The sequence below is a fragment of the Artemia franciscana genome, chromosome 1 (genome assembly GCF_032884065.1).
Source record: "Artemia franciscana chromosome 1, ASM3288406v1, whole genome shotgun sequence".
NCBI classification, from domain to species: Eukaryota; Metazoa; Arthropoda; class Branchiopoda; order Anostraca; family Artemiidae; genus Artemia; species Artemia franciscana.
This window is the reverse complement of record NC_088863.1, coordinates 64,533,698-64,559,101: the sequence shown is the minus strand read 5'-3', so window position 1 is coordinate 64,559,101 and position 25,404 is coordinate 64,533,698. Positions and strand designations below refer to the sequence as shown.

At 34.7% G+C, this 25,404-nt stretch overlaps 1 protein-coding gene across 2 annotated transcripts in view; it reads right to left on the bottom strand.

The window, feature by feature from the left end:
• LOC136032879 (chordin-like protein 2) overlaps positions 1-25,404 on the bottom strand; it is a 301,335-nt gene that overhangs the window by 188,974 nt on the left and 86,957 nt on the right. For both annotated transcript variants that reach the window (XM_065713319.1, XM_065713310.1), the window contains exons 3-4: positions 2,725-2,843; positions 1,383-1,473 (exon numbers count right to left, since the gene is read on the bottom strand). In XM_065713319.1, the coding sequence (XP_065569391.1) occupies positions 1,383-1,473; positions 2,725-2,843 (210 nt within the window). The remainder of the gene's footprint in view (positions 1-1,382; positions 1,474-2,724; positions 2,844-25,404) is intronic.

The following is a 25,404-nucleotide window of genomic DNA, read 5'->3' as shown; positions in this document are numbered from 1 at the left end:
TTTGTTTCATCATATACCAATTCAAAAACGAATGTATATACAGACTGGGACACAGGGAATATTAATGACGACCGGGACACTTAAAGAGAAATTACAGACTGGGACACCGGGACACAAATGACGACTGGGACGTGTGTGTCGACTGATGTCATGTTTGTGTGTCGACTGACGTCATGTTTGTCGACTATAAATGACGATTGGGATACAGGGACACAACTACAACGGGGACGCCGGGGGGCACAGGGGGGATATATAAATGACGATGGGAACACAGGGAATGTTTGATTAGCAATCACCATCAACAAAGCTCAAGGGCAATCATTAGAATAATGAGGTATAGATCTGAATACGGATTGTTTTTCCCATAGACAATTATATGTTGCATGTTCAAGAGTCGGTAAACGTGACAGTTTATTTATATGTACAGACAATGGGACAGCGAAGAATGTTGTATATTCGCAAGTTTTACGTAGTTAAAAACAATAGTATTTAAGTAGTTAAATACTATTTTTATTTCTAAGAGACGACAATAAATCGGAATTCTTTTTAATAAATCTGGTCAAAACGAAGTTATTTAAACAAACAAGCAGCTCACACAAAATATAATACAATAAGATGCTTATAAAATGGTTAATCCTTATTTGTTATATATTCAAGAGGGTTGGGTCAATATGGCTCCAGCTCTATAGAAGGCCATATGACCTTTAGAAGGCTTAGTGGATGTGTTAGCACTACTACTATTTGTTGTAATTTCTGTTTGTTTTGGGTCAGAATTATTCATCGATAGTGATTTATGTTTGTTCGAATTCTGATTTTTTTTTTTTTCTTAATACAATTACAGTTGCTTACCATAGGTTAAATATGTACGTAAGGGGATACCTCTAGGCCAGTCCTACCCTCGAGATTATTATGACTTTTCCCGGCAATTTGCCGCATGTCGTATGTAATTTGCCTAATTTCAGCACATTTCACAATGGTTTCCTCTTTCCCTCTTCATTTCTGCCTGTCAGAAGACTGTATGAATAGACTGTAACGACAAATTGAAGCGGCTTATGGATTTTAAAAAATTATTAGGTCGGCAAAATAATTTCAGTAGTATGGTTCCATAAGGCAACCTGGGTTCAGAATCGGAGTTAGGTTTTTCTAAGGGGGGGTTGCAAGTCTAGACTTTGCCATCCCCTACCATACCTTCAATACTGTAAGTATTACAATTTTGCCCAAAAATACTGCAATTTCAGCTTGTTGGGCCACCCCGGGGCGCTTGCCTGCGTTTAATAGTTTTGGTTTATGCAACTTTTTACTTATGTTTGAAAAACTTCTTTTTTTGAAACAGTTGTTTTAACTTGTTAATTAAAATAGGCAAATATAATTTAACTACTTACTTGCACAGTGCTTACAGCATTCATCTGACATAACTGATGGACTAAAGCAATCTTTGGTACATTGATGAATAGTGCAGTTCATTTTACCACCCTAAAGAATAACAAGAATTATAACAAAACCAAATCAACAAGAAAAAATTAAACTTAAGTTGCTGATTTAGAAAGATAAACGAATTTTTATAGGCTTAACCAAAAGGTTTAAAAGAGAATAAAACAATCTTGAATTGGTGACTCATGATTGAATGAGATGTTTGAAAACTGAGATGTTCAAGTTCTTTTTTCCGCAATCCTTCCTTCTCAAATTAGATAATTTTACAATATTTCCTGTAATTGACGAGATGCTTCATTCAACTCCCCCACTTTCTGTTTTTTAGTTCTACCCCCTTAAACATTGTCCTTCTATCCTCCAATAAACTACAAAAATATTTATTAAGCTTTTGATTTTTTGGGGGGAATGAGGTCCAATCAAAGAAACAACATTTTTTACGTCCTCTAATCACACAACACAAACAATATCCTTTTACAGGATTTTTTTTTATTTGGTGGGAATGGACTTGTCATACTCTTTACTTCTGAAACTGGTACATAAAAATTTTGCAGATTAATGGCTTATCTTTAGACAAGAGAGGTTATAAATCAATACAAAATAGATAGAAGAAAACTTCAAGCTGTTTAGTACAATTACTATTTCAGCTGTGTGCATACAGAGCCTTTGTTCAGTATAAGATAGAAAAACTCGCGCTAATTCATTTATCTCAAATAGCCAGTTTAGTACGAACTGAGAAAAATACTAGACAGTTTGTTGGTTTCTATTTGTAAGAAAGTAGGAATTTTGAACTTACTAAGGCCTCTAGTATTTTCCATGTGCCAAAATATTGCATCTTATTAGAGTTCTATATTTGCCATAGTAAAATGTCAAGTTGAACATTTAGCAAGTCAAATACAGCTATGGAAAAACTGTCAATACTTCTTTTTCGATTTGGTTATTTTGAGTGAAAAAACTACGATGTATGTATATTCTTATTAAATATTTAAAATATAGAGGTGGTTAGGGGTTAGGTATTTAATATTAAGCATTATGTGCGGCCTAGTTTCCGCAATTCTTTGTTGAGTTTTACAAAATCTCTAAAGTATTATATTATCATCCTGTTGTAGGATATTTCATTAAGATTAACCTAACTTCACTTATTGGGTATGTTTCGTTTAACAAACAGGTACCAAAATTTCTCCCTGTTTCATCTTCTTTTCGCACACCAGAAACCCTGAATTATACCCTTTTCAAGCAACTTCTACAACATTAAATTATGCACCTTTCCTGTTTCGTTTTAGGTATGCTACCTACCTCTAAACAAATGCAGGCTATGCAGTTTTGTGCTCCTGGCTGTCCTACTCTGGGATACCAAACTTCTCCAATGTTGTAAGTTTTCGAAGCAAATGCACAGGATTGTCCAGTCCTTGGTGCTATTCATAGAAAAAAAAAGAATCAAATATTAAATACACAAAGTGGGAAAAGAGTCAAATCCCTTTGTATCCCTTTTGTTATGAAACTAGTTTCAAGGTTAAAAACGAAAAAACAGTTTAAAAAAAAAAATCCTAGTATATTCGGTAAATTCGCTGATCATTATAAATATCAATTAAAACTGATATAGATATAACTGAAAACACCAACGAATAGTTGAAGAAAGAGCATCAAATATTACGGGACAACATCTTGCTACCTCACATGAATGATTTCTTTTCTTTGTTGATTAGAATTCATTTTGTTAGAAAAGATACATTTAGAGAAATTAAGAGATGATTGTACAGGCTTTAAGGTTTATGTTCCCTATGCAATCACCTTGTGTTTAATTCTTGGGCAGTACGCAAGCCTTATTAAGGCCTTGAAGCAGGGTTGCCAACTCTTCGGGCCAATGTATGTGTCCCTTGAGCATCCAAATCTCTGTTATTTTAACTAAAATATGTCAATCTTCGAATCTCAAAAACTAGAGGTTATCATTTATTACCATCTATACTAATGACCGGAAGACGCTTGGTAGGTCTTTTTAAAAATGGCCAGTTAACACCAAATGTAATGGAAACAAAATAATCCATATAAAAAAAATCATAAGAAATGACTTAGTGTGAAAGCTTGAAACTCATATAAACAAGTAAATTTCTTACTTTGGAGGAAATCCATTCCACATCTCTGGCAAAACCTGGATACTAATGTATATATATATATATATATATATATATATATATATATATATATATATATATATATATATATATATATATATATATATATATCCAGTTAGGAAATGTTTTATTTTATGTCACAAATTTACAAAATGCGCCCCTTTCACCCTTTATTTTCCAAACTTCTAAAACGTGTCGCTTTTTTGTCTTTTTATGTCAATGTGTCCTGGCACATGTCAATTTGTCCTTTTGAACTAAAATGTTTCCAGTTGGCGACCCTGCCTCAAAGGTGCGAATATAATAACAAAACCGTCCTTGAGGTTTATTTCCCCTGTGCAAGTGTTTAAGTTTAGTTTTCTGGAATCCTCTTGTTTTAATTTTCTGGTGTAAGACAACATTTCTAAACGATCATTGAGAGCTGATTTAAATGTTGAAAATTTGTTTTAGGGTTTTATTTATGTTGAAAATAAGTCAAAATAAGCAAAAATACGATAATTTTTCTTACTTTTTAACCAAGTTTAGATCAATTTCGAAGAATAAGCTGTGACAAAAAGCGTAATTTTGCGTCAGCGGAAGAGTAGATATAAAACTAAAAAAATGCAGAGGCATAATAATCTTTTCTTTTGGTACCAGGTAGAGCTCTAGGCCTTTGCTTCTCATAAAACAAGGAAAGAAAGAAAAAATGACAGATTAACCCTGTATACAGCAAAACATTTTGTGCTCATGTTCAGTTTTTTACTCTCTTACAAGTGCTGGTAATAACAAATATTTTGTTTTCTATGTTAAAGCAGAAACTGCTTATGATGTTACCTAGTAGAAGTCTATTACAATTAAGACCATCGTTAAAGTTTACTTTGAAACTTACGAAGGAAAATAAATAGATTAATTCAATCTATTTATGCGCAGACAATGACGCATTAGGCACAAGTACCAATCTAAAACTAAAACTGAGGTCCCTGAAATATTTGCCAAGTGACATGATAATTAAAAAATGCAAATATAATTGCATATTCTTTTAAGATTACAAAAGGATAAGCAATGTAAGCTCCTCAGAAGTTCATCTCAATAATTCTTTGGATCAATCACCCTCTTTCCATAACAAAGATTTTGCGGTACCTACTGTAGCTTTGACATTGCTAGAAGCATCCTATATCTGGTGCCTGAAAGGAACCCAAATTTATTACGATTTAAAAAGGTTACTAAATGTATGCATAATCAAAGTTGCATGATCGGTATAATCTCATGATTTTTTTTCTGTGTGGGGGGGGGGGGGAGATAATACACTTTGGAGGAAAAAATGAGCCATCAACAGGTTTCATCCTCCTGCAGCGCTCTTGTGTCTATTAATATTTGCAAAAGATTGCTTTGATTAACATTAATTGAACATAACCTGCTTTAATCCAACCTACCTTGACTACCACTTTAGCCAATACGATTTTGGAAAATGGTTTCAACTGCAACAAAATCAATAGATAAGTTTGTGAGTAACAAATTATGTAATACCAAAGAGTAGTGGAAATTTTGGAAAAATAAATAACGTAACAAAAGAAAGACAATCAACGAGTTAAAATTTGTTTAAAGTAATACCTTCAGCAAGATTAGTTCTGAAACCTGGCGCATCAAGCAACTGACAAATTCTACAATTAAAAGATCTCATGTTTTTTTCTAAGACGAAAAAGGAGGTGGGTCAAAATTTAACAGTTTTAAACTAAAAGTGGCTTAGGGCATTTCAATTAATGTTGATATTTTTGTTAAGTACTATGGCGTTTTACCCCCTCATAAGAATTTAGGTCAGTAACTGGAAGTAACGCTATCTCATTCACAGCACCTTGCTATTCATTAACAGTGTAATTGTATGATTTTATAGCTTTATGAATGAGACTAAGTAAACAAAGCAGAACCAAAGTAAAGTACTGCGTTCAAACTTGGAAAGAAAAGATATATTATTATTTATACGAGGTGAATACCTCATTGACAACCTCCCATTCTTTACACTAAAGTTTCCCAGCACAATGATGAAAGCATTTACGGGTGCCATGTGCAACATGTTGTCTTTTGAAACACTTCAACTGAATCTTAAGCTGTTACAACATATGTAGACCAATCAGCTTTTCTATTCTTGAAAAATTGCGACAAATGCTTATTTTTGTTCAATTCCAATCGCTCTACACACCAACAGGTCTATAGAAAAGTGTTGGGAACAGAAACTCGGATTTTGGTGCAAAATTGGGAGAAGGAGTATAGTGCAAAAGCCAGCCTCAGACCTGAAACAATTTCCATTTTAAGTTTAAATGCTGCTCTACTTTCGTTTAAGAAAAAACTTTTTTTTTTCATTTAGTTTTTTATTTATTTATAATAGCAGATTCAGTGGTAAATAAGACGAGGGCTACTGCCCTATTCAAATTACAGTTTAATTGTTGCAGGTTAAGTTTTCGAGAAAAAGGGCTGATTAAACGTATTTCCTCTTTGAAATAAAATTCAACTGTCCAAATTAACTAAAGTTAACTCTAGATAATCCGACTGAAGGAAGCTATCTAAAATACAAGGGAAGCCATCATCTCGTGCAATCGTTGGCCTATATATATATATATATATATATATATATATATATATATATATATATATATATATATATATATATATATATATATATATATATATATATATATATATATATATATATATATATATATACTAGCTGTTGGGGTGGCGCTTCGCGCCACCCCAACACCTAGTTGGTGGGGCGCTTCGCGCCCCCCCAAGCCCCCCCGCGCACGTAAGTCGTTACGCGCCATATTAGTTAGGCGCCATTGTAGTTGTGTCCCTGTGTCCCACCTGTGAATAGAGATAGATATAAATATATGTTTTTAACTACGTAAAACATGCGAATATACAACATTCTTCGCTGTCCCATTGTCTGTGCATATAAATAGATTGTCAGGTTTACTGACTCTTTAACATGCAACATATAATTGTCCATGGGAAAAACAATCCGTATTCAGATCTATACCTCATTATTCTAATGATGTGTCCCTGTGTCCTGGTCGTCATTTTTATTCCCTGTGTCCCGGTCGTCATTTGTGTCCCGGTGTCCCAGTTTGTAATTTCTCTTTGAGTGTCCCGGTCGTCATTTATATTCCCTGTGTCCCGGTGTCCCGGTCGTCATTTGTGTCCCGGTGTCCCGGTCTGTAATTTCTATTCGAACAATCCCTGTGTCCCGGTCGTCATTTATATATCCTGCCTGTGCCCCCGGCGTCCCCGTTGTAGTTGTGTCCCTGTGTCCCGGTCGTCATTTATATTCCCTGTGTCCCGGTCGTGATTTGTGTCCGGGTGTCCCAGTCTGTAATTTCTCTTTGAGGTTCCCGGTCGTCACTTATATTCCCTCTGTCTCGGTCGTCATTTGTGTCCCGGTCTGTAATTTCTCTTTGAGTGTTTTTTCTTTTTAGTTTTTTTTTAGTTTTTTACCTTTTTCTTTTTTCAGTTTTCTTTTTCTTCTTTATTTTTCAGCGTCACTATGAAGTACATATCGACGAACCTTTGTTTTTTTAACTTACATCTGGTAGGCATTGATGACCTTATCCAAGTCAAAATCCCAAACCCAATCATCATCGCTATCATTTTCAGTTTTGATATGTTTTGACTCTCGCTGTCCAGGTGGATTTTCATCTAACTGCGCGGTTTTGCGTTCTTTAGCCGCAAGCCTGTTTTCTTGCTGTTCTTGTGATTCCTCGGAACGCTTTCTTTTCTTACTTTCTCTATCAGCAGCAAGTTTTTTGGCATAAACTCTTTGAGCAGCTTCCTCGGCTGTTGCCATGTCTTAAATACCGTTAATGACGTCACCGTCAAAGCAAAAATGACGACAACTAATTTCATGACGTCAGTCAACACAGAAACATGACGTCACCTGATCCACAGACAGACACACAGACAGACAACTTATTTTTATATATATAGATTCTTCGTAACGAAACGAGGTACAAGGTTCAATCTGCTACCATCTGGAATTCATTTAGTTTCATTCAGTTCATTTGAAGCAATTCTAGCAGATAAGATTGAAAAAAGGGCATAAAATGCTATTTGGAGGCTAAATTACCCACCCTCCTACTAATACGGAAATTCTCTGTCCAACACCCTTATATATTACGTGTAATTTTTGCCATAATCTATATATGTGTGTTTTATGGGGCAAAGAGTCTATATTAGCAGTTGATTTTTATGGAGTGAGCTTATGTCTAGAAACAAATTGCAAACTCAACGCCAAGAAAGGATCTGAGACAGACAGGCTAGACAAACAAGTTTTTAATAGTTGTCAACATTTCAGTTTGACGGACAGAGAGTTTTTACTATCTAAGTGGATACAATGTAGAATTTTGTCTTTAGTTGCTTAAAATGAGCATTAAATCCTTAAGCGTTAATTTGGATGAGCCTTATTTTAATAATATACGACTACTAATACTGACAAATTGTGGCAGCACCAAGCCGCCAGGAGCCAAACAGCAGAAAATGCTCCACTTTCAATCTCTTCCTTGCTTCCTTCTTTACACCCTTCAACATCATTTTACTAATAATACAGCGAATATGAGTGAATACATCCATTTGATCGATCGATGTACTGAATATCACCTCTTCAGCTTCACTTGCTATTAGTCTAAGTGACTTACTGTACTTACCATTAATTTTCATATCTATTCTTCAACCATTATTCAAACCTCAAAACATTCCAGAAAATCATTAATTTTCTTAACATTCTCAACTAGGATACTCAAATAACAAGCATAATCTAAGTCTAGGAGGGTATTAAATTCCCATTCGAGCCCATTTTCTCGTATAGCCTTTGTAATCTTTCAGAGGACAAGTTCATCAAAATGATCCATATAAATGGGGATAAAACGCTAGTCTACCTGACTCCTGATTAAAAATGAAGCCTGGTTTTTATTCATACCCCAAACACAGCCATGTCGTTCTCGTGCATAGCAATATTTGTTTTTATTTATTTATCTGGTATACTATATAAGAATGGAACCTTCCCTAGAGCTGTTCTATCGACTTAATCAAACGCTCATTCATAATCTATAAAAATGATGACTAAAGTAGTCTGATGACTGGAGTCACTTTTCAATTATTAATCTAAGAGTAAAAATATGGCTTGAAGCATCCTCAACACATCTCAAAACTGTAAGTGTAACTGTAGCCCACTTTCACCAACTCTTTACCTTTACCACTCTTTACTTTGTACCACTCTTTACCTGCTTATTATTTTTAATGCTTTTAGTGCTGTCTCTAATTCTTTATTGCAAATTAAATTTCTCTTCACTTCCCAATTGTTACAAACTTTTTCATTCTTTTCTACATCTTTTTTGGCAACTATATCAAAGATAAAAAAATTGTTTCTTTCATCTGAAAGTAAGAAGCAACATTAAACCTTGAAAGCATAAGAATTTAGATCTTACGTGAAAGGTGGGCTATTCCCTCCTAAATACCCCACTCTTCACCATAAAGTTTTTTTTAGTATTTTAAAGAATGAGCTTATTCTTGTTTATACGGCTCTTTGTTTCAGGAGTAGTTCTTAAAGAATTGGGACAGAAAGTCAAACTGAAAAACCTCTTGACAAAAAGTCAAAGCCTCCCCTCATGTCCGAAATAATTTTTGTTCGTTTGGAGTTTAAATATTGCTCCTTACTATCAGCTTAAAAGACCTATTTCTATTTATTTCTTGTCATTTTTCAAAAAAAGCCGGGAAATCCTCCTCCTTTTCGATAGAAAATCCCCCCCCCCCCATGAGAAAATCGTCCATGTCGAGTGCTTCCCATGCAAAGTGCTCCGAGACAATTCCTTCCTCGCTAAAAATACCCCTGTAACAGGAATTTGCGGAAAATTCCACTTGGAAAATTCACCTTAGTAAACTTTCATTTGAAAAAGACTTCGATTTCTGATCATTTTTCAGATCAAGCCGGACATCTTTCCTCCATAGAATTTTTTCCAGAAACAATCACTCCCTCTCCATGGAAAGCTGCCCCATGGAAAGCCCCTCTATTGACAATTTCTCAGGCAGAAAATCTCCCCCCCCCATGAAAAGAACTCCAGATGGTTCCAACCCCATTGAAAATCTCCCCGTCGCAATTCCCTCCGAATACGTCGACATGTAAAATTTAGTCGACACAGACAAAGTAAAGCAAATGAATGATTTTCTTATGAATTATGGAAATTTCCAAGGTTCTTAATTTTCCCTGGAAATTTCGCTCCTGGATAACTTTCGTCTCCACGGAATTCTCTCGTGAGAAATTGTTCCATAGCAGAAAATAGCCCCCCCAAAAAGTGTATGTGCAATTACCAATAACAAACACTATGTGTGAACTATGGGCAAATTTCACAACTTGTAACTTCAACTTTAGTTTAGATACTGGTAGCTAATGGCCATTTCTTTTTATATCAATACTCCCCTCTTATATGACCTAATATGTTTTATCTAGCATTCAAGTCCTCGGTTCATATTAACATAATCAACTTGACTGGCCATCTTATTATCATATGTGAGCACCATTTTAGCTTATGGACCATTTTATGAGAAAACTGAGTTAATTTTCTCATAAGAAATACTAGCGAGACCCGATTATTAGAGATTCTTCGATATCATAATTTTTTTTTAATTTCCATGTCAGATGCCAAATAAAAGATAGACTGTTGTGTCCACTCTAATTTCCAAAAATCACTATTTCAAGATGAGAAAAAGGAGAAACATAAATATCACACAGTTTGAAACACCTGAGTAATTTAAATTTAATGATGATTCAAGATATTTTTTTCGGTTTCTTTAGAAAATTGGTGATCAGTTTTGTTCAAATTCTTTTTCTTATCCTTTCTTGATGCGACAGACTTTATTTTTGGCTAGACGAAGGGTTATACGGTTAGTAACGTTCAGAGGGATTTTAATATTTGTTGTATAATTTTTTAAAACAGATTCATTCTTTTAGCATATAAGATACTTTTTATTTCTTCTTGTTTTTTGTCTTGCTATCCAAATACCTTGGGGTAAATTTTTCTATTATGTTAATAAATCCAAGATTGCTGAAACTTTTAGAAATGAATAATATTATATAGTAAACTGTGAATCTACATTTCATTAGTTTTTCTTTTAATATTCCTGTTCATCATGACGATTCCTTGTTTTGTTTTTATGTTATCACAAATAAAAACACAAAGCTCAAAATAATTTATTTTTCAGTAAATCCCAACTGATGTTCTGGACTTTAGACGGCGTAGAAAGTTTTAGTACTGCTACTACTACTGCTAACAACTCACCATGGCACCAAGCCACCTGAGGCTAACACAGTTATGCATGCTCCAATCCCAATCCCAGTCTATTCAAAGTCTCTCTCTTTACGCCCCCCCCCAGGAAGTTACCTCTTTCCATAAATCTTTCTTTATGAAATCTTCCACCCCGAACGAGGACGGCCTGCTTTCCTTTTAGCCCTAGACGGTTGATCGAAAAGGACAAACTTCGGCAATCTGTAATCCTTCATCCGCAAAAAGTGCCCTAGCCATCTCAACCTTTCTTTCATTATTGACCTAGAGAGCGGGTTTGAACCACATTTTCGTACAGCCTACTGTTTGAAATACGGTCAGTCAGCCGAGTACCCAGAACAACCCGCGGGCAATTTCTCAGGAAAACATCTAGTTAATCTTCATCCCACTTTTTGGAGTGCCCATGCTTCAGAGCTATGTTCGAAGGCTGTCATCTCTATCTTCCAATACTCCAATCTTTGTTTGCAGACTTATCTTCCTATTCTTACAAACTTTTATTTAGCTATGAAAAAAAACACCTGAGCCTTGGCCATTCTACTTTTAACATCTTCACTACCCCCCCCCCCCACCCGTTTTTACTAATAATACTATCAAGCTAAGTGAAGCTGCCCACCTGATTAATCTGTTCGTTGCCCAACGCCATCTTTCAACTTTCGCTTATTCTTATTCTTAGTGACGTAGTCTTCTTAACATTAATTTTCAAACCTATTCTATTACCCTGAACTCACAAAACCTCTAAACATTTATTCGTTTTGCTCACACTCTCATCTAGGAGGTTTTAATCATCAGAATAATATAATTCCAATAGAGTTTTCCTTTCAATTTGATTCCTTGGTCTGCCATTGCCTTTCCTGTGCTCCTTAAGACCAAGTCCATCAAATAATCTATATAAAGGGGGATAGAACACAACCCTGCTTAACTCCTGAATTAATACAAAACCAGCTGCTAACCTCATTTCCTACCTTAACCACAGCGGTTTTATTCTCGTACATACAACTAATCACTTTAAAGTATTTGTCTGGTATACCATATAAGTATAAAACCTTTGCTAAAGCTCTTCTATTAACATAATCGAACCCTTGCTCATAATATATAAAACTGAGGACCAAAGGTGTTTGACAACTAAGTCAATTCTCAATTATTAACCGAAGAGTGAAAATTTGGTCGACACATCCTCTAACTTTTTTAGAACCGCGCTCTTCTTCTCTTGAAACTTTGTCTACAGCATCTTTCAGTCTAAAAGTCCCATATTACTAAGTAATTTGCTACCTAGAGAGACCAGACTAATGCCTCGATAATTACGACACTCACTTTTATCACCTTTCTTTTACAGTAGTTTAAGTAAGGTTTTCTTAAAATGGTTAGGTACTTCCTCTTTTTCAAAAACCATATTCATAATCTTTACTAATTTATTACGAACCTCAGAGCCACTATATTTTTAAAACTCATTTACCCCACTATCAGCACCTGGAGCATTATTATTTCCTTATCCTTTTAGTACTGTCGCTATATGTCCCTCATAAAACAAATCTTCCTTCACATCTACTCCTACTCCTGATAGTGGTAATTTCTGATTGCGTTAAGTTTGATTCATTAGTTGTTATAATTTCTGCTTTTTTTTGGGTTTCATGTATTCACTGATAGTGATTCGTGTTTCTCTTATGCTTGAATTGCCATTGACTTCATTTCTGCTCACCTCAAACTGAATATAACCCTTTACTTTCTTTTCAAAAACTTCTTTTGTGATAAATTTTGTAATCAATTGAAGCGAAATAGAAAACAATCGTGTTTTCAGTTTTTTCCGCTCTTCAGTGATGTTTCATCTGACTGATATACCACCTTTTAGATCACACAAGCTAATCAGACCCATTCTTTTATCTATTATAGCTTAAATTTTTTTTGTAACAGTTTTTCTTATTATCAAAATCTCGATAAAAATTTTCAAGAGGTGCCATATTACATAACACTATAGAATCGAATCTTTAGAAACTACCCAGAGTTTCTTTTGTAAGTTGTATTTCATTGATTATTTAGTTTGATTTTTGTACAGAATAATCCGACATAATTTATTTTCAAGATTACAACCTTCCAAAGCAGCTAATGGCCAACAAGTACCTGTAGGATTCAACTGGAATATAACAGCGAAGAGATTCTAAGAATTCAGCCAGTGTCGCTTGGTAGTTTCTGATGTTTTCACGAAGAACCTATTTTATTATTCACGCGTAGACTAAATCTAGATTCCTATCTATTAAAATTAAATAAAAAAAACTAGTTTTTTTTAACCAAAAGTAAGGAGCGACATTAAAACTTTAAACGAACAGAAATTACTCCGTGTAAAAAAGGGGCTGTTCCCTTCTCAACGCCCCGCTCTTTACGTTAAGGTTTGACTCTTTCTCTCAATTCTACTTTAGTAAACAGTAAACCACTTTAGCGTAAAGAGGGGGGCGTTGAACAGCTGGGACGCTCGAGCGTTGAAATTTCAGCCACAATTGACCGCTGTCATTAACGTCCCAATATTCGTCCTTAACTTCCAATATTCTAATCTTGGTTAGCGGACTTGTCTTCCAATTCTTCCAAGCTCTTTCCAACTGTGAAAAAAACAGAGTGAAAAAACTAACTATGTGTACTAAATAATTTCCCGAAAAACTTCCAAATGTTCATCTTACTTGAATATAAATTGGCTCTTTAGCGTAAAGAGCGAGGTATTGAGGAGGGGGAGAACCCCCTCGTGCATGTAATAATTTCTCTTAGTAATTCGTAATAAATATACGTAAGTTATAAATTAACTTATGTAACGAATTTCTATATTCATATATTTTTACCGCAAATATGAGGGGGTTCGCACCCTTGTCAATACCTTGCTTTTTAAACTATAATTTAAATTTTGTTATAATTCCTTAAGATCGACACCTGAAAAGGCATTTCAATTTGAATAAATAACTCTTTTGAAATTACTGCAATTACTTTAGCGTAAATAGCGAGGTATTGAGGAGGGAGAGAACCCCCTCATGCATGTAATAATTCCTCTTCGCTATAAGTTTTAATGTTGCTACTTAATTTAACTTTAAAAAACTTGCTTTTTTATTTAGTTTCTTGTTCTTGCTTTTTAAACAACGATGAAAAATCCAGCGCCCTTTTCACGGACATTTTATTCCCGTATGATAAATTCCTCCTTGGAAAGATCCTCTCACTTAACACCCTCAAACAGCCACCCCCCAGCCACCACCACCAGAAAAAATTTTCCCTGAAAATGCCAGTATATTTCATAATAACCAATCCTACATGTAAACAATGGGCTAAGTTCATAACTTTCAGCCATTCCCCTGGGGACTGTGGGGGATTAAGTTGTTTTCAAAGACATAGTTATTAAATTTTTTTACTAACTTCGGGGAAAAAATTAGCGTGGGAGGGGGCCTAGTTGCCCTCCAATTTTATTGGTCACTTACAAAGGGCACTGAAGCTTTTAATTTCCGTTATAATTAGCCCTCTAGCAACATTCGAGGACCACTGGGCCGATACGATCACCCCTGGGAAAAAAAACAAAACAAATAAACATGTATCCCTGATCTTTCTCCTGGCAAAAAAAAAAAAATACAAAATTCCACATTATTGTAGATAGGAGCCTAAAACCCCTTAAGTAAGATTCTCTGATACACTAGAGCGTAATTTTCATCAAGATTCTATGACTTTTAGTGGGTGTTTCTCCCTTTTTTGAAAATAAGGCCAATTTTCGCAGGCTCGTAGCTTTTGATAAGTAACACCAAACTTGAAGAAACTTCTTTATTTAAAATCAACATAAGATTTCGACTATTTGTATGTACATATTGGTATCAATATGCCGTTTTTTAAGAGTCTCGGTTACTATTGAGCATGGTCGCTCCTTACTACAGTTCGTTACCACGAACTGCTTGATGTAAGTCTTCGCAATGATCTCTGTATGGTTTTTCGGATGGTTTTAGTAGCATGCGTTTACTCAAATATCAGAAGGAGGCGAATCAGACTTATAAGCCGACTTTTTTGGGGAGGAATGGGTGACATTTTCACTCTTTCCCAGACAACAAGAAAAATAGCCAAGTTATATCAATACGTTTTATCAATATTAGGATCATGCAAATTGTGTTTATACACAAATTTTTGCCGTATTTGAGCGGTTTCTAACTCTTTTTGAAATTTACATGATGTCATTTTCGCAATTTTATTTCACAACTAGTATTAAGAAAACAGAAATAATAGTTACCATTCCTGGATCAGCTTAAATTGGCAATTTTTGTTACTAGATAATTTTTAAACTCGTTCTTATACTTTCAATAGCTTAGCTTGTAATTTGAATAGTTTTGAAGAGTTATTGCTATTCCCCTTTTTAGGAGATTATTTGTGTTTACAGATGAATCAGCTGACAGATTTTTTTTTTTGATTTTTTTAGATATTATATTTAGTCTCATGTAAGGATAGTCCTAATACTTGGTACTTGGAAGCAATTTTTACATCCTATTTTGTCAAAGGTATTCAATGGACAAGTAGTACAGAGGTGCCATCTCCGAGGTGACATACGATTGTCGCAATGGAAAAAAGAAGTGAATGCTCCGGTATAAAATGAGCTAGATACGCGGATAAAATGAGCACAGAAAATTGATTGGTCTAGGCATAACAGTCATTTTTCTCTTTACGTGTCAAATGCCACGTGTCTCTTCTTTACTACGACAGCTTAGCAGATCGGAACTGTGAGGGCACGTACCTTGGTATATATTGTGATACCAGCAATGCTACCTCCTTCCCCAATTTAAAGTGAAACATGTGCAAGACTGTTCTGCGAATCAAACAACGGTTCGGGAAAGTTGAAATAGCTTTAAACAATGGATCTTGAACAGTTCGTAGTACCGAACCGTAAGTAAAGAGTGACTCCCGCTAATAGGATCCGAAACTCAAAAAAGGTGTTTGATAACAATTTAAGCATAAAGACAATCAGTTTTTATGATGATTCTAAATTTTTTAAATTCTTCAAGTAAAAACTATCCATTAAAAGCTACAAGCCTGAAAAAATTTGCAAGATTTCAGAAAAACTGAAAAATACACACAAGGGGGCTAATTATGTTGATGAAACTTACATTTAGAAATTAGCGGATAAGAGAACTATATTGCAGATTTACCAAGTTCCTATCTACAAAACTGCCAAATTTTTCACAATTTCGAAAAAGGAAGATCTTGGTTGCTTTAATTGCTTTTTTTAGTATAATTGTTTTTTTTTGCACAGATGATTGGATCCAACCAATGTTGCTAGAAAATCGAATAAGGCTTATCTGAATATTTAACAAGTCCCACGTAAGGCGTGGGGGAAGGGTTGCTACTGGAGTCACGGTCAAAATTTTTGTGAATACTTCAAGTTTTAGTTTCAGTTGCAGTCACAAGTAGTCGCGGTCGCAAGTGGTCAAACTCAGAAGTAGTCGTAGTTGCAAATAGTTGTAGCAGTAGTTGTAGAAGTAATAGTAGTGGTAGTAGTAGTAGTAGTAGTAGTAGTAGTAGTAGTAGTAGTAGTAGTAGTAGTAGTCGTAGTAGTAGTAGTAGTAGCAGTAGTAGTTGTAGTAGCCCTGAAGGTTTCAACTTATTAACCTTAGCCGTTCCTAAGAAATTTCAGATAAAACGTTTGTAAAACTTGGATGCATGTATTGTTTTTTTTTATCCCTCCACAATGAATTTGAAATTCCCTTGATCAAGACTCCCTCTTACTTTTCCCAGAAGCCACTGAAAATCTCAACAATATTTCCCAGTCTATCCCAGTATATTATCGGCATGGTACTCCGATGAAATGGATACACATAGTATCGTTCGATCCTTGAGTCAAAATTTAAGATCCACTTGATTTCTGGTCCTCTTCCCAATACTAGACCAATCTTTTAACTCAATATCATGAGCTATTCCTGATATATTGTAAATAATTCGAAAATTAGGTGATCGTACCTTTTTTTTTTTTTTTTTTTTGTCACTCGGAGTATACTCTTGAGAAATACTGGAAACTTGATATTGCAAACGATCACCAAAAGCTCGATCGAAATGCAACTAACAAGAAGCAAAACTTTTTTGGTCCACGTTCAGACCCCTACCCCCCAACTCTGAACAAAATCTGTTATTTTACTACCGCACAGAACGATCTTTCAGAGTTTCAAAGTAATCAAACACCCAGGATCAAAGACCTTTGTTTTTTGTTACGAAGCCTAAAAGTAAATGGGGGAATTATATAATTTGCGGCCGTTGATCCATGTACGGTCAGGATATGTTATCCATGCAGGCACAATTATTAGATTTCTTAATTTTGAACATAGTGGGTCTCTCAAAATTTTGATCTACGTCTTTTGGAGTTAAGCGAGGGTCAGTTGCTAAATATGGCTTCCTTCCAATCACTTTCAACCATTAAGGAAGCTACCGACACTTTTAATTTTGAATTGAAAGCCCTCTCCAAAGTTTTTACGACTCCTCCTTCAAAACAATTGGGCCTGGGAAAAAATAAAATAAATAAAGAACGTATGGAAGCCATATTGCGCTTTACCTAAGCAGTGGTATTGCAAAACAAGTTATTTCACGTAGCATAGATTTAGAAAGAGTATTCTTTGCATAAAACTAGAGGGTGACACTAAAACTTTAAATAGATAGAAATTACTGAATTTTGAGTGCCTGGTAGCCTTGCCAAATCCCTTTTATATTTTTAGATTTGGCCTAGTCTTTGAGAAATTTCTAAGAAACGTACAGTAAAGCGTAAGTTAAATTTCGACCTAAAATAAAAACAATAAACTGTTAGGAAGAATTGCAAGTGTCTGAACGTTTAGTGGAATTTTGTTTAATATTAGTTTTGAGGTTACTTTTAACTTTTTTGCAAGAAATATATCTTTTAAAATAAAATTCAGTAAGTTTTAAGTTCGTTTATTGCAAAAAATTACTTATCGCAATTCTACTGCTTACTTTGACTGTCTCTTTCGGAGACAAACTCTACTTCCACGACTGTATTGCAGGAGAGTCAATTGAAAGTCAAGCTATCTTGTGTTTTACAGAAAATTCAAAATCTTTCTATTTTGTTGGATCTGCTACGATCAAAAATAAAGTTTTAAAAGTAAAGGAGCACGTAGTAGCCTTGAATAGTTTTATTTTTCTCTATTTACTCCTAAGTTTCTTCTCCGAAGCCCTTCTCTCCTACACTAAAATCCCCCTTCACTCTGACTCACGTCCATAGAAACCAAAAGTTAAAAAACGCGTTTAAAAGAAAACTGCATTGTAAAAAAAAACTATCTGAAACTAGTTCAGAAATGGTAACTATTATTGAGTTACCATTGGTGATTTTAAAAAAAAACACGACACCCCTCGAAAATGGCGTCAGATCAAAATGGAAAGTTTACCATTGGAATCAGCATTCCAAGTGACTATTTCTTGACGTACCCCCTCCCATACTCCCGTTAACAAAAGTTCAGCTTCACCAAATATAGTTTAATACTCTTTATAATAGAAACTTCTATCAACTCAATGTTTTATAAAGGCCAATTAGAAATATATTTGCTGAATAAGGTCCAGTAACTATGCTTTTGTTGATGATATAACTTTCCATAGTCTTCGGGAAAAGGGCTACAACCTGCAAAATTATAGTTCTATAAGGACAAATAGATTGAATTCGACCATCAGCCACCGTAGTGCAGTTCCTAGTGCGTTAGAGATTGAATCAAAATTGCAATGGTTCAGTTTCTTAATCAGGCATTTTTTCATACAGGATTTTGTGCCTTATATTAAAAATCTCACATTCTTCATGGTTTTGAGCATCGAAATACCTCTCATAAAATGTAATTCTTAGTTAAATTTTGTCAATTATCTCCACACTCATCTACGGTTTACAAAGCTGGGATTTTTTCGATTTTACCGAGTCAAGAGGAAACAACGTCTCATAGGTCGACAGGATAGTTAAATTAAACTTATCTAAAGCCTATAGATATCATTTGTTTTTTATTATTAAAAACAAAAATCCAGTCAATAATCCTGACATCCCCTGCAAACTTATTGAGGAATCTTTTTTCAGCAGTCGAGTTACGATCTTCTTTTTTCGTATATTTTTCATATGGGAATTAATGTTAGCTATTAGTGGAAGGTGGTCCAAACCAGGGTAAGCTATCTCAGCAGCAAAATTTCTAATAAGATTAACTGACTCAAAAAAACGACTTATTGACTCAACTAACTCATTAATGGACGGTAGTCCAAACCAGGGTAAGCTATCTCGTCAGCAAAACTTCTAATAAGACTAAATGACCTAAAAAATGACTTAATAACTAAACTGACTTATTAACGGAGGGTGTTCCAAACAAAGGTCAGCTATCTCATCAGCAAAACTTCATATAAGTTTATTTGACTTAAAAATTAGACTGATTTGTCAAAGGAAGGTGGTCCGAACAAAGGTAAGCTATCTCATCAGCAAAACGCAGTGCAATGCTATTCATTATGAAAGAGGAGAATCTGTAGTAATGAGATTCGATATGTGTACTATCGAAGAGGGGAGTAGAATTGTTAAGTCACTGAAATTGAATTCATTCTGCAATGATGGCTGGTCGCTCTCAGAGCTTGAAGTGATGGTAGGTTACATGCTAATCTGTTTAGTTTTCATAATTAATTTTCTTTAGAAAATGGTAACCCTCCCATAGAAGTAGCTACAAAGTAGATTTTGAAAACAAAAGACCAATAACAAGTTTAACTTTTTAACCGACGATCATAGGGGAAGTAATCGACAAACACATATTTAGTGTTCTCCAGACTAATGGCTTACGAAGTGAAACCCAATTTAGGTTCCCTAGGGGTCACTCCACAACTCATGAATTGCATCGTCAGGTTGATTTTGTGACTGGTGCACTTGACAAAGGATACTAGCCAATACCAAACGAAATAAGAAAAGATATAAGAAATTAGACATAAGACATTTTATGTCGTAGATTTGAAGATGTTGCTGGATTCACGTAAGTGTCCAGGAATTTGCGGTGCTCTATCACGGTGGTTTAAAATCTACCCTTGTGGAATATTTATCCTAGTAGTATTAAATGGTCTCATTTTATCATCGTATCGAATAAAATCTAGAGTACGTCGGGGTTCCGTTAAAGGTTCTTTTGTTCAGTATATGTCGATACCATGCAACTTCATCTTCAAAATGTTGATGATATTGCTGCTGCTGATACACAGTATTAACAATATGCGCTAAGTCCATTGATGGAGGTTATGCTAAAAGCTAGGGAAGCGGTGAAAAGGATGGAAGTTATAATGAATCTTACTTTACTTGTCTAATATCACTAAGACCTTCTTTACTACCTTTTTGCAGACTTGGGAAATCCCCAGATTCTAATGGTCTTGTAGTTCTGTCTGGGAAGTACATTTAACAAAGTGTAATACTTAAGTGCCTGCAATACTTAAGGTTTTTCACTGATTTTATTTATCATGAACGCATAATAATGATGCTATTTATTCCAAGACTTCCAGAAGTATTGGAATGATACAGAGACTCTGGTATTTTTTTGCCCCAGCGAATCCTACTAATCAATTTTTACGGTAATATCTAAAGAGTATGAATTAGGCAAAAAAAACAGTAAGGATCATAGGTAAGTATGGAAAAGAAGTTAAGGATACATTTGCTTGTTTTAGGTATTTGGGTTTGTTGAAAGTAGATGAAAAACGTGATCATCAATCTGTGTTTATCGTTTTTAGTGTAAAAATTCTACAGAATGAAAAATGTTTTGTGTCTCTTTATCATTTTTGTATTTTCCATATTTTTTTTCATTATTTAAAATTGGAATAAAGTTGAAGAAACTGGGTATAATCTTATTTTGCGCACTGCCAAAACGTCAGTTTTAAACAAATGCAGCGTATGTAAATAGCTTAAAACTGTTTTTCTGTTGGTAAATAAAGAAAACTAAACAAATAAAAACAAATTTTCTAATTTCTTTAATGGGTTTCAAACTTACAAAGAGTGTTGGAAGGGACAAAAGGATATGAATAAGAAAAAGTCGTACAAAAACATTGATTGTTCCAATTCATAACACACAATATAGGCCCACTTTTTGTGACTCCAAATTTTGATTTATTTCTGTGAATCGGCTTAAAACTTAATTGGCTATAAGAACGGGTACGTCAATTAACACAGAATTATTTGAAGAAAATTTGGTTGTATTTATTGAAGATGTTTAATCATTGTTATTTTATCCTTTTAAACAACAAAACAGAACTTTTTTGCATATTTCTTGGCTTCCTAAGTAAGGAGTGATTTTGCTTTTATGTATTTTTTTTTTCACCAGCAAACCTAGTATGTAAGCAGAGATCGTAGAAACTCTTGAGGGAGGTCAGTCATTTGGACATTGAAATTTTGCCATTAATAAAAGCCACAAGCCAGGGAAAAAACGGCTTCCCTCCCATGCCGTTCTTCACTGTCCCTCCTAATGTCTAAAGACAAAGTATCAATAATTTGGCGTGACCATTTCATCCAGTATTTTCAAAAGCCCAAATAAACATTCCTCTAAGGCTCCCCTCCCCGTGCAGCAACTGGAATAAATGCAGTAAATTAAGAAACATGCCCATTGCGTAGGTCTAAACAAATGGTCTTAAACAAATGACCTAAGACTTGCCCACTGTGCAGGTTTAAAAATAGGTTGCATACAGGTTTGAAAAACCTAGCATCAAAGAAAAGAACACTTAAACTGAAATTAAAGGAAAAACACCTTTTTCCAAATATTAGGCAATTATATTGATCTGTGTTTTCATTTATTTTTAAACCCTTGTGAAAGAGAATCATTAATGATAGGGTTTTAAAGATACTTTTTCGGACCATGATTTAGGCGACGAATTACTTTCTAAAAGCTTCATTCACCTAACTCATCAAACATTACAAAAGAAATCATCATCTAGAATTCAACCGAAATTATGTCGAAGTTTTTTCTCTTAGGTCCTTTTCTGACTATACAACTGTGTTTCACAAGTATACAGGATAAATTACATACCTTTCTGTACCCAAAGAAATATTGTTTGATCTTAAAGTCTTTTGGGTTGTGTTTTCTATTTTTCAGTAATCTAAACACTTCTTTTTTTAAAATGTCCTCCCAAACTCAGCAATATACAATTTCTGTAGCTTAAAAAAGTTGTTGTTGTTTGAATGACACATGCTCTGGATATTTGTAATTCTTAAGACTAAACTGTTGGTTGTGAAATAGTGACAAACCATCTGTTTACTTCAACGCTCCAAGGGCTAATTTTATGTACTTTAAAGATCAAACGATTTGTTTGGATGAACTTAGAGACACAAATAAAGAAGCAAAAAGGCATTGAATTTCCATCATACAGCTTTGAAGTAAAGATGATGAATTTGACAGAACCCTTATGTAACTTCGTGCGTTTTGGTCAAGGGTTAGGTAGAAAATTACATTTTATACAAATCTAGCAATCACTTCCTAATTATATACAATGTTTCGGCTACTGAGTGTTTTGAAGGAAAGATGTAATCTGATGAGTCATGATACAGCTAGAACCAAAAATTATTTGGATTGAATACTTGAATGCTTCATTGACTTTCGAAAAAAAAATAATATATATGCAAAAACTTGTAACTCCGAGGAATAAAAAGTTATAACAGTTCTTACAAAAAAAATGAAAAATGTGGAAAAAATAAATAAAAAAACTTTAATCTCTTAATGGTCTGAAAAGAAAAAGGTAAAAAAAAAGGTAAAGGATACGGCATTAGACTTTACAGTTCGTACCGGCGGTGCTGATCTCCGTTTCTTGGCCCTTAAGCCAGGAAGTGCAATGGGGGGTTGGGGGCCAGCCATCCTGTGCTTTCGCACACCCTTCCTGTTTACCTTCCCCAGATTTCTCCAGGTACCCATTTACAGCTGGGTCGACTGTGGCTAAGCTTACAGAGTCACGCCACTGACCCCCGTTCTAAACTGAAGAATTGGGTACACTGGGACTCGTAAATGTCTAACTTTAAGTTAGACATTTGACATAATGCACCCCCCCCCCCCCTAATGTGCAAATATACAGCCCAAAAGTTTGATAAAGCTAATGAAATAAAACAAAATATGATGAAAATACAATACTTTGTTAGGAAAAACGTAAAATTAGAACTTAGAATTATGTACTCAGAACGCAGAAATGTCGTTAAAAATCGTATTAATGGAGGTCTTCCTTCTGCCTTTACTGCCGCCCGCCACATGTACTCTACTAAGTATGAATTTAAGTGATGGCGGGATATACCTCGGTCAAAATCCACTATCTTCTATCACTATGTGAAACAAACTAAATTGAGTTTTGTCTTTGTGGCTACGAAACCGGATTTTCTCATAGAATGTACCCGCATCGTAGTTTGTTTCACGAAAAAACCTAACTTCACTTATTGAGTGTGTTCTGAATAATACACAAGTACAAAATATATTTTAATGCTGTGATTATGAAAAATTCGTATAAATATACACATATTCAATGATAATCAAATTAGACTCGGGACAAACAGAAGTTGCCACAAATAAGATGGGATTGAAACCACATTAAACTCCCTAATGGCAAGAACACAACCTTGATATTCACTGGAAACGATTTTGCTCCGATGGCAATAATAAAATAATACTATTAATTGATCTAGTATATCAAATTATAGAACCAATGAATGATTTACAAAATGATTTCCTGTACAACTTTGAATTAAAAAGCAATTTTAACGGCACCTCAAGCTAATGAGGGCATATTGCTACTACTAATACTTCTGGTAACAACTCACTGCAGCACCCCACCACCTGAGACTAATATTGACAGGATTGTTCTCCTCCATCCGAAGGAGTTCCACTTTTCCCAAAAATCTCTCCTTAAGACATCCTCCCACCCCATTCAAGAGTGACTTTGTTTTTTTTTTACCCTAAACGGCTGCCCGATAAAAACGATCTTTGGAAACCCATAATCCTTCATTCTTAGAACATGTCCTAGCCATCTCAACCCTTCTATCATTATATCCTTAGCAAGCAGGACTGACCCACATTTTTCGTACACCATAATGTTTGAGACACGCCCAGTCAATTCAGGTACTCAGAACAATCGGTAGGCAAGTTTTCTGGAGAAAATCTAGCAAATAATCCACTGTTTTTCAGAGTGTCCATGCTTCAGAACCATACCTTATCACTGTCATCTTTGCAGCTACCATTATTCTAATCCTGTTGAGCAGACTTATTTTCCTGTTCTTCCAAACTTTTTTAAACTGTGAACAAATATTCTGGCCCTTTGGTATTTACTTTTACATCTTCACAGCACCCAAAGTTTTTACGAATAGGACTACCTAGGTAAGTGAAGTTGTTCACTTGATCCATCTTCTCGCTACCAAACATAACCTTAACTTGGTCTTTTTAACATTAATTTTCAACCCTATTATCTTTCCCCAAACTCACAAAATCTCTAAAAAAAAATCATTCATGTTCCTCAAATTTTCATCTAAGATGCTTAAATAACCAGCATAATCTAATTCTGGAAGAGTTTTACTTCCCTAAATGATTCTCTGTTCTCCCCTTGCCCTTGCTGTGATTCGCCAAAATGAATCCATATAAACAGGGATAAGACGCAGCCCTGCTAACTCCTGATTTATTACAAAACCAGCTACTAGCCTCATTTCCTACCTAAGTTGCAGCAATGTTTACGTCACACATCATACTTATCACCTTAATTTATTTACCTGGTATGCTATATAAGGAGAGACCTTCGATAAAACTCTTCTATCAGCAAAATCAAAAGCATGGTCATAATCCATAAGACCGAAAAATTTAGGGGTTTGATGACTCAGACACTTCTAAATGAGACACTTCACTCAGACACTTCAGACTATCGCTGTCTCTTGATGTTCATTCAACAATTATTAAGGTGTGTTATCTAAACTAGTAAATTAGTATTTAACTACCTACTCCTAATAAGCGAATATGCAATTATGCATGATTGTACTGACAAGAAAATTGAATGAAGTCCGTCAGATTGGCATTCAATTTAATCAGGGAACCACCTTATTATTTCAGATTTAAAGAAATTAAAAGTCAGTTTTGTAAGAGCATCAAAACGAAAACTAGTTTTAAACTTGTAGATCTAACCTGTAAACTTTCCTGTAGATCTAAGAGAGAGAATTTGGTAGATACATCCTCTGCCTTTTCTAAAACCACACTGTTCTTCTCTTAAAACTTTACTACATTATCTCAAGTCTAAAAAGTAACATCTTAGTAAGTAATTTGCTTCCTAGAGAAATCAAGCTAATACCTCAATAATTACCACACTCACTCTAATCACCTTTTTTAAAGAAGGGTTTAATTCCTAAAATCACTAGGTACTTCCCTTTTTTTTAAATCATACTCTTAATCTCACGTAACTTATCAATAACTTCATAACCACCATACTAAAAAAACTCATTTGCCACACTGTCACTACCTGGGGCCTTATCATTTTTTAATCATTCTAGTACTGTCACTAATTCTTTCATTATTTTTTTTATAAGATTTTCCTGTAGTTCAATAACAGATTAACAC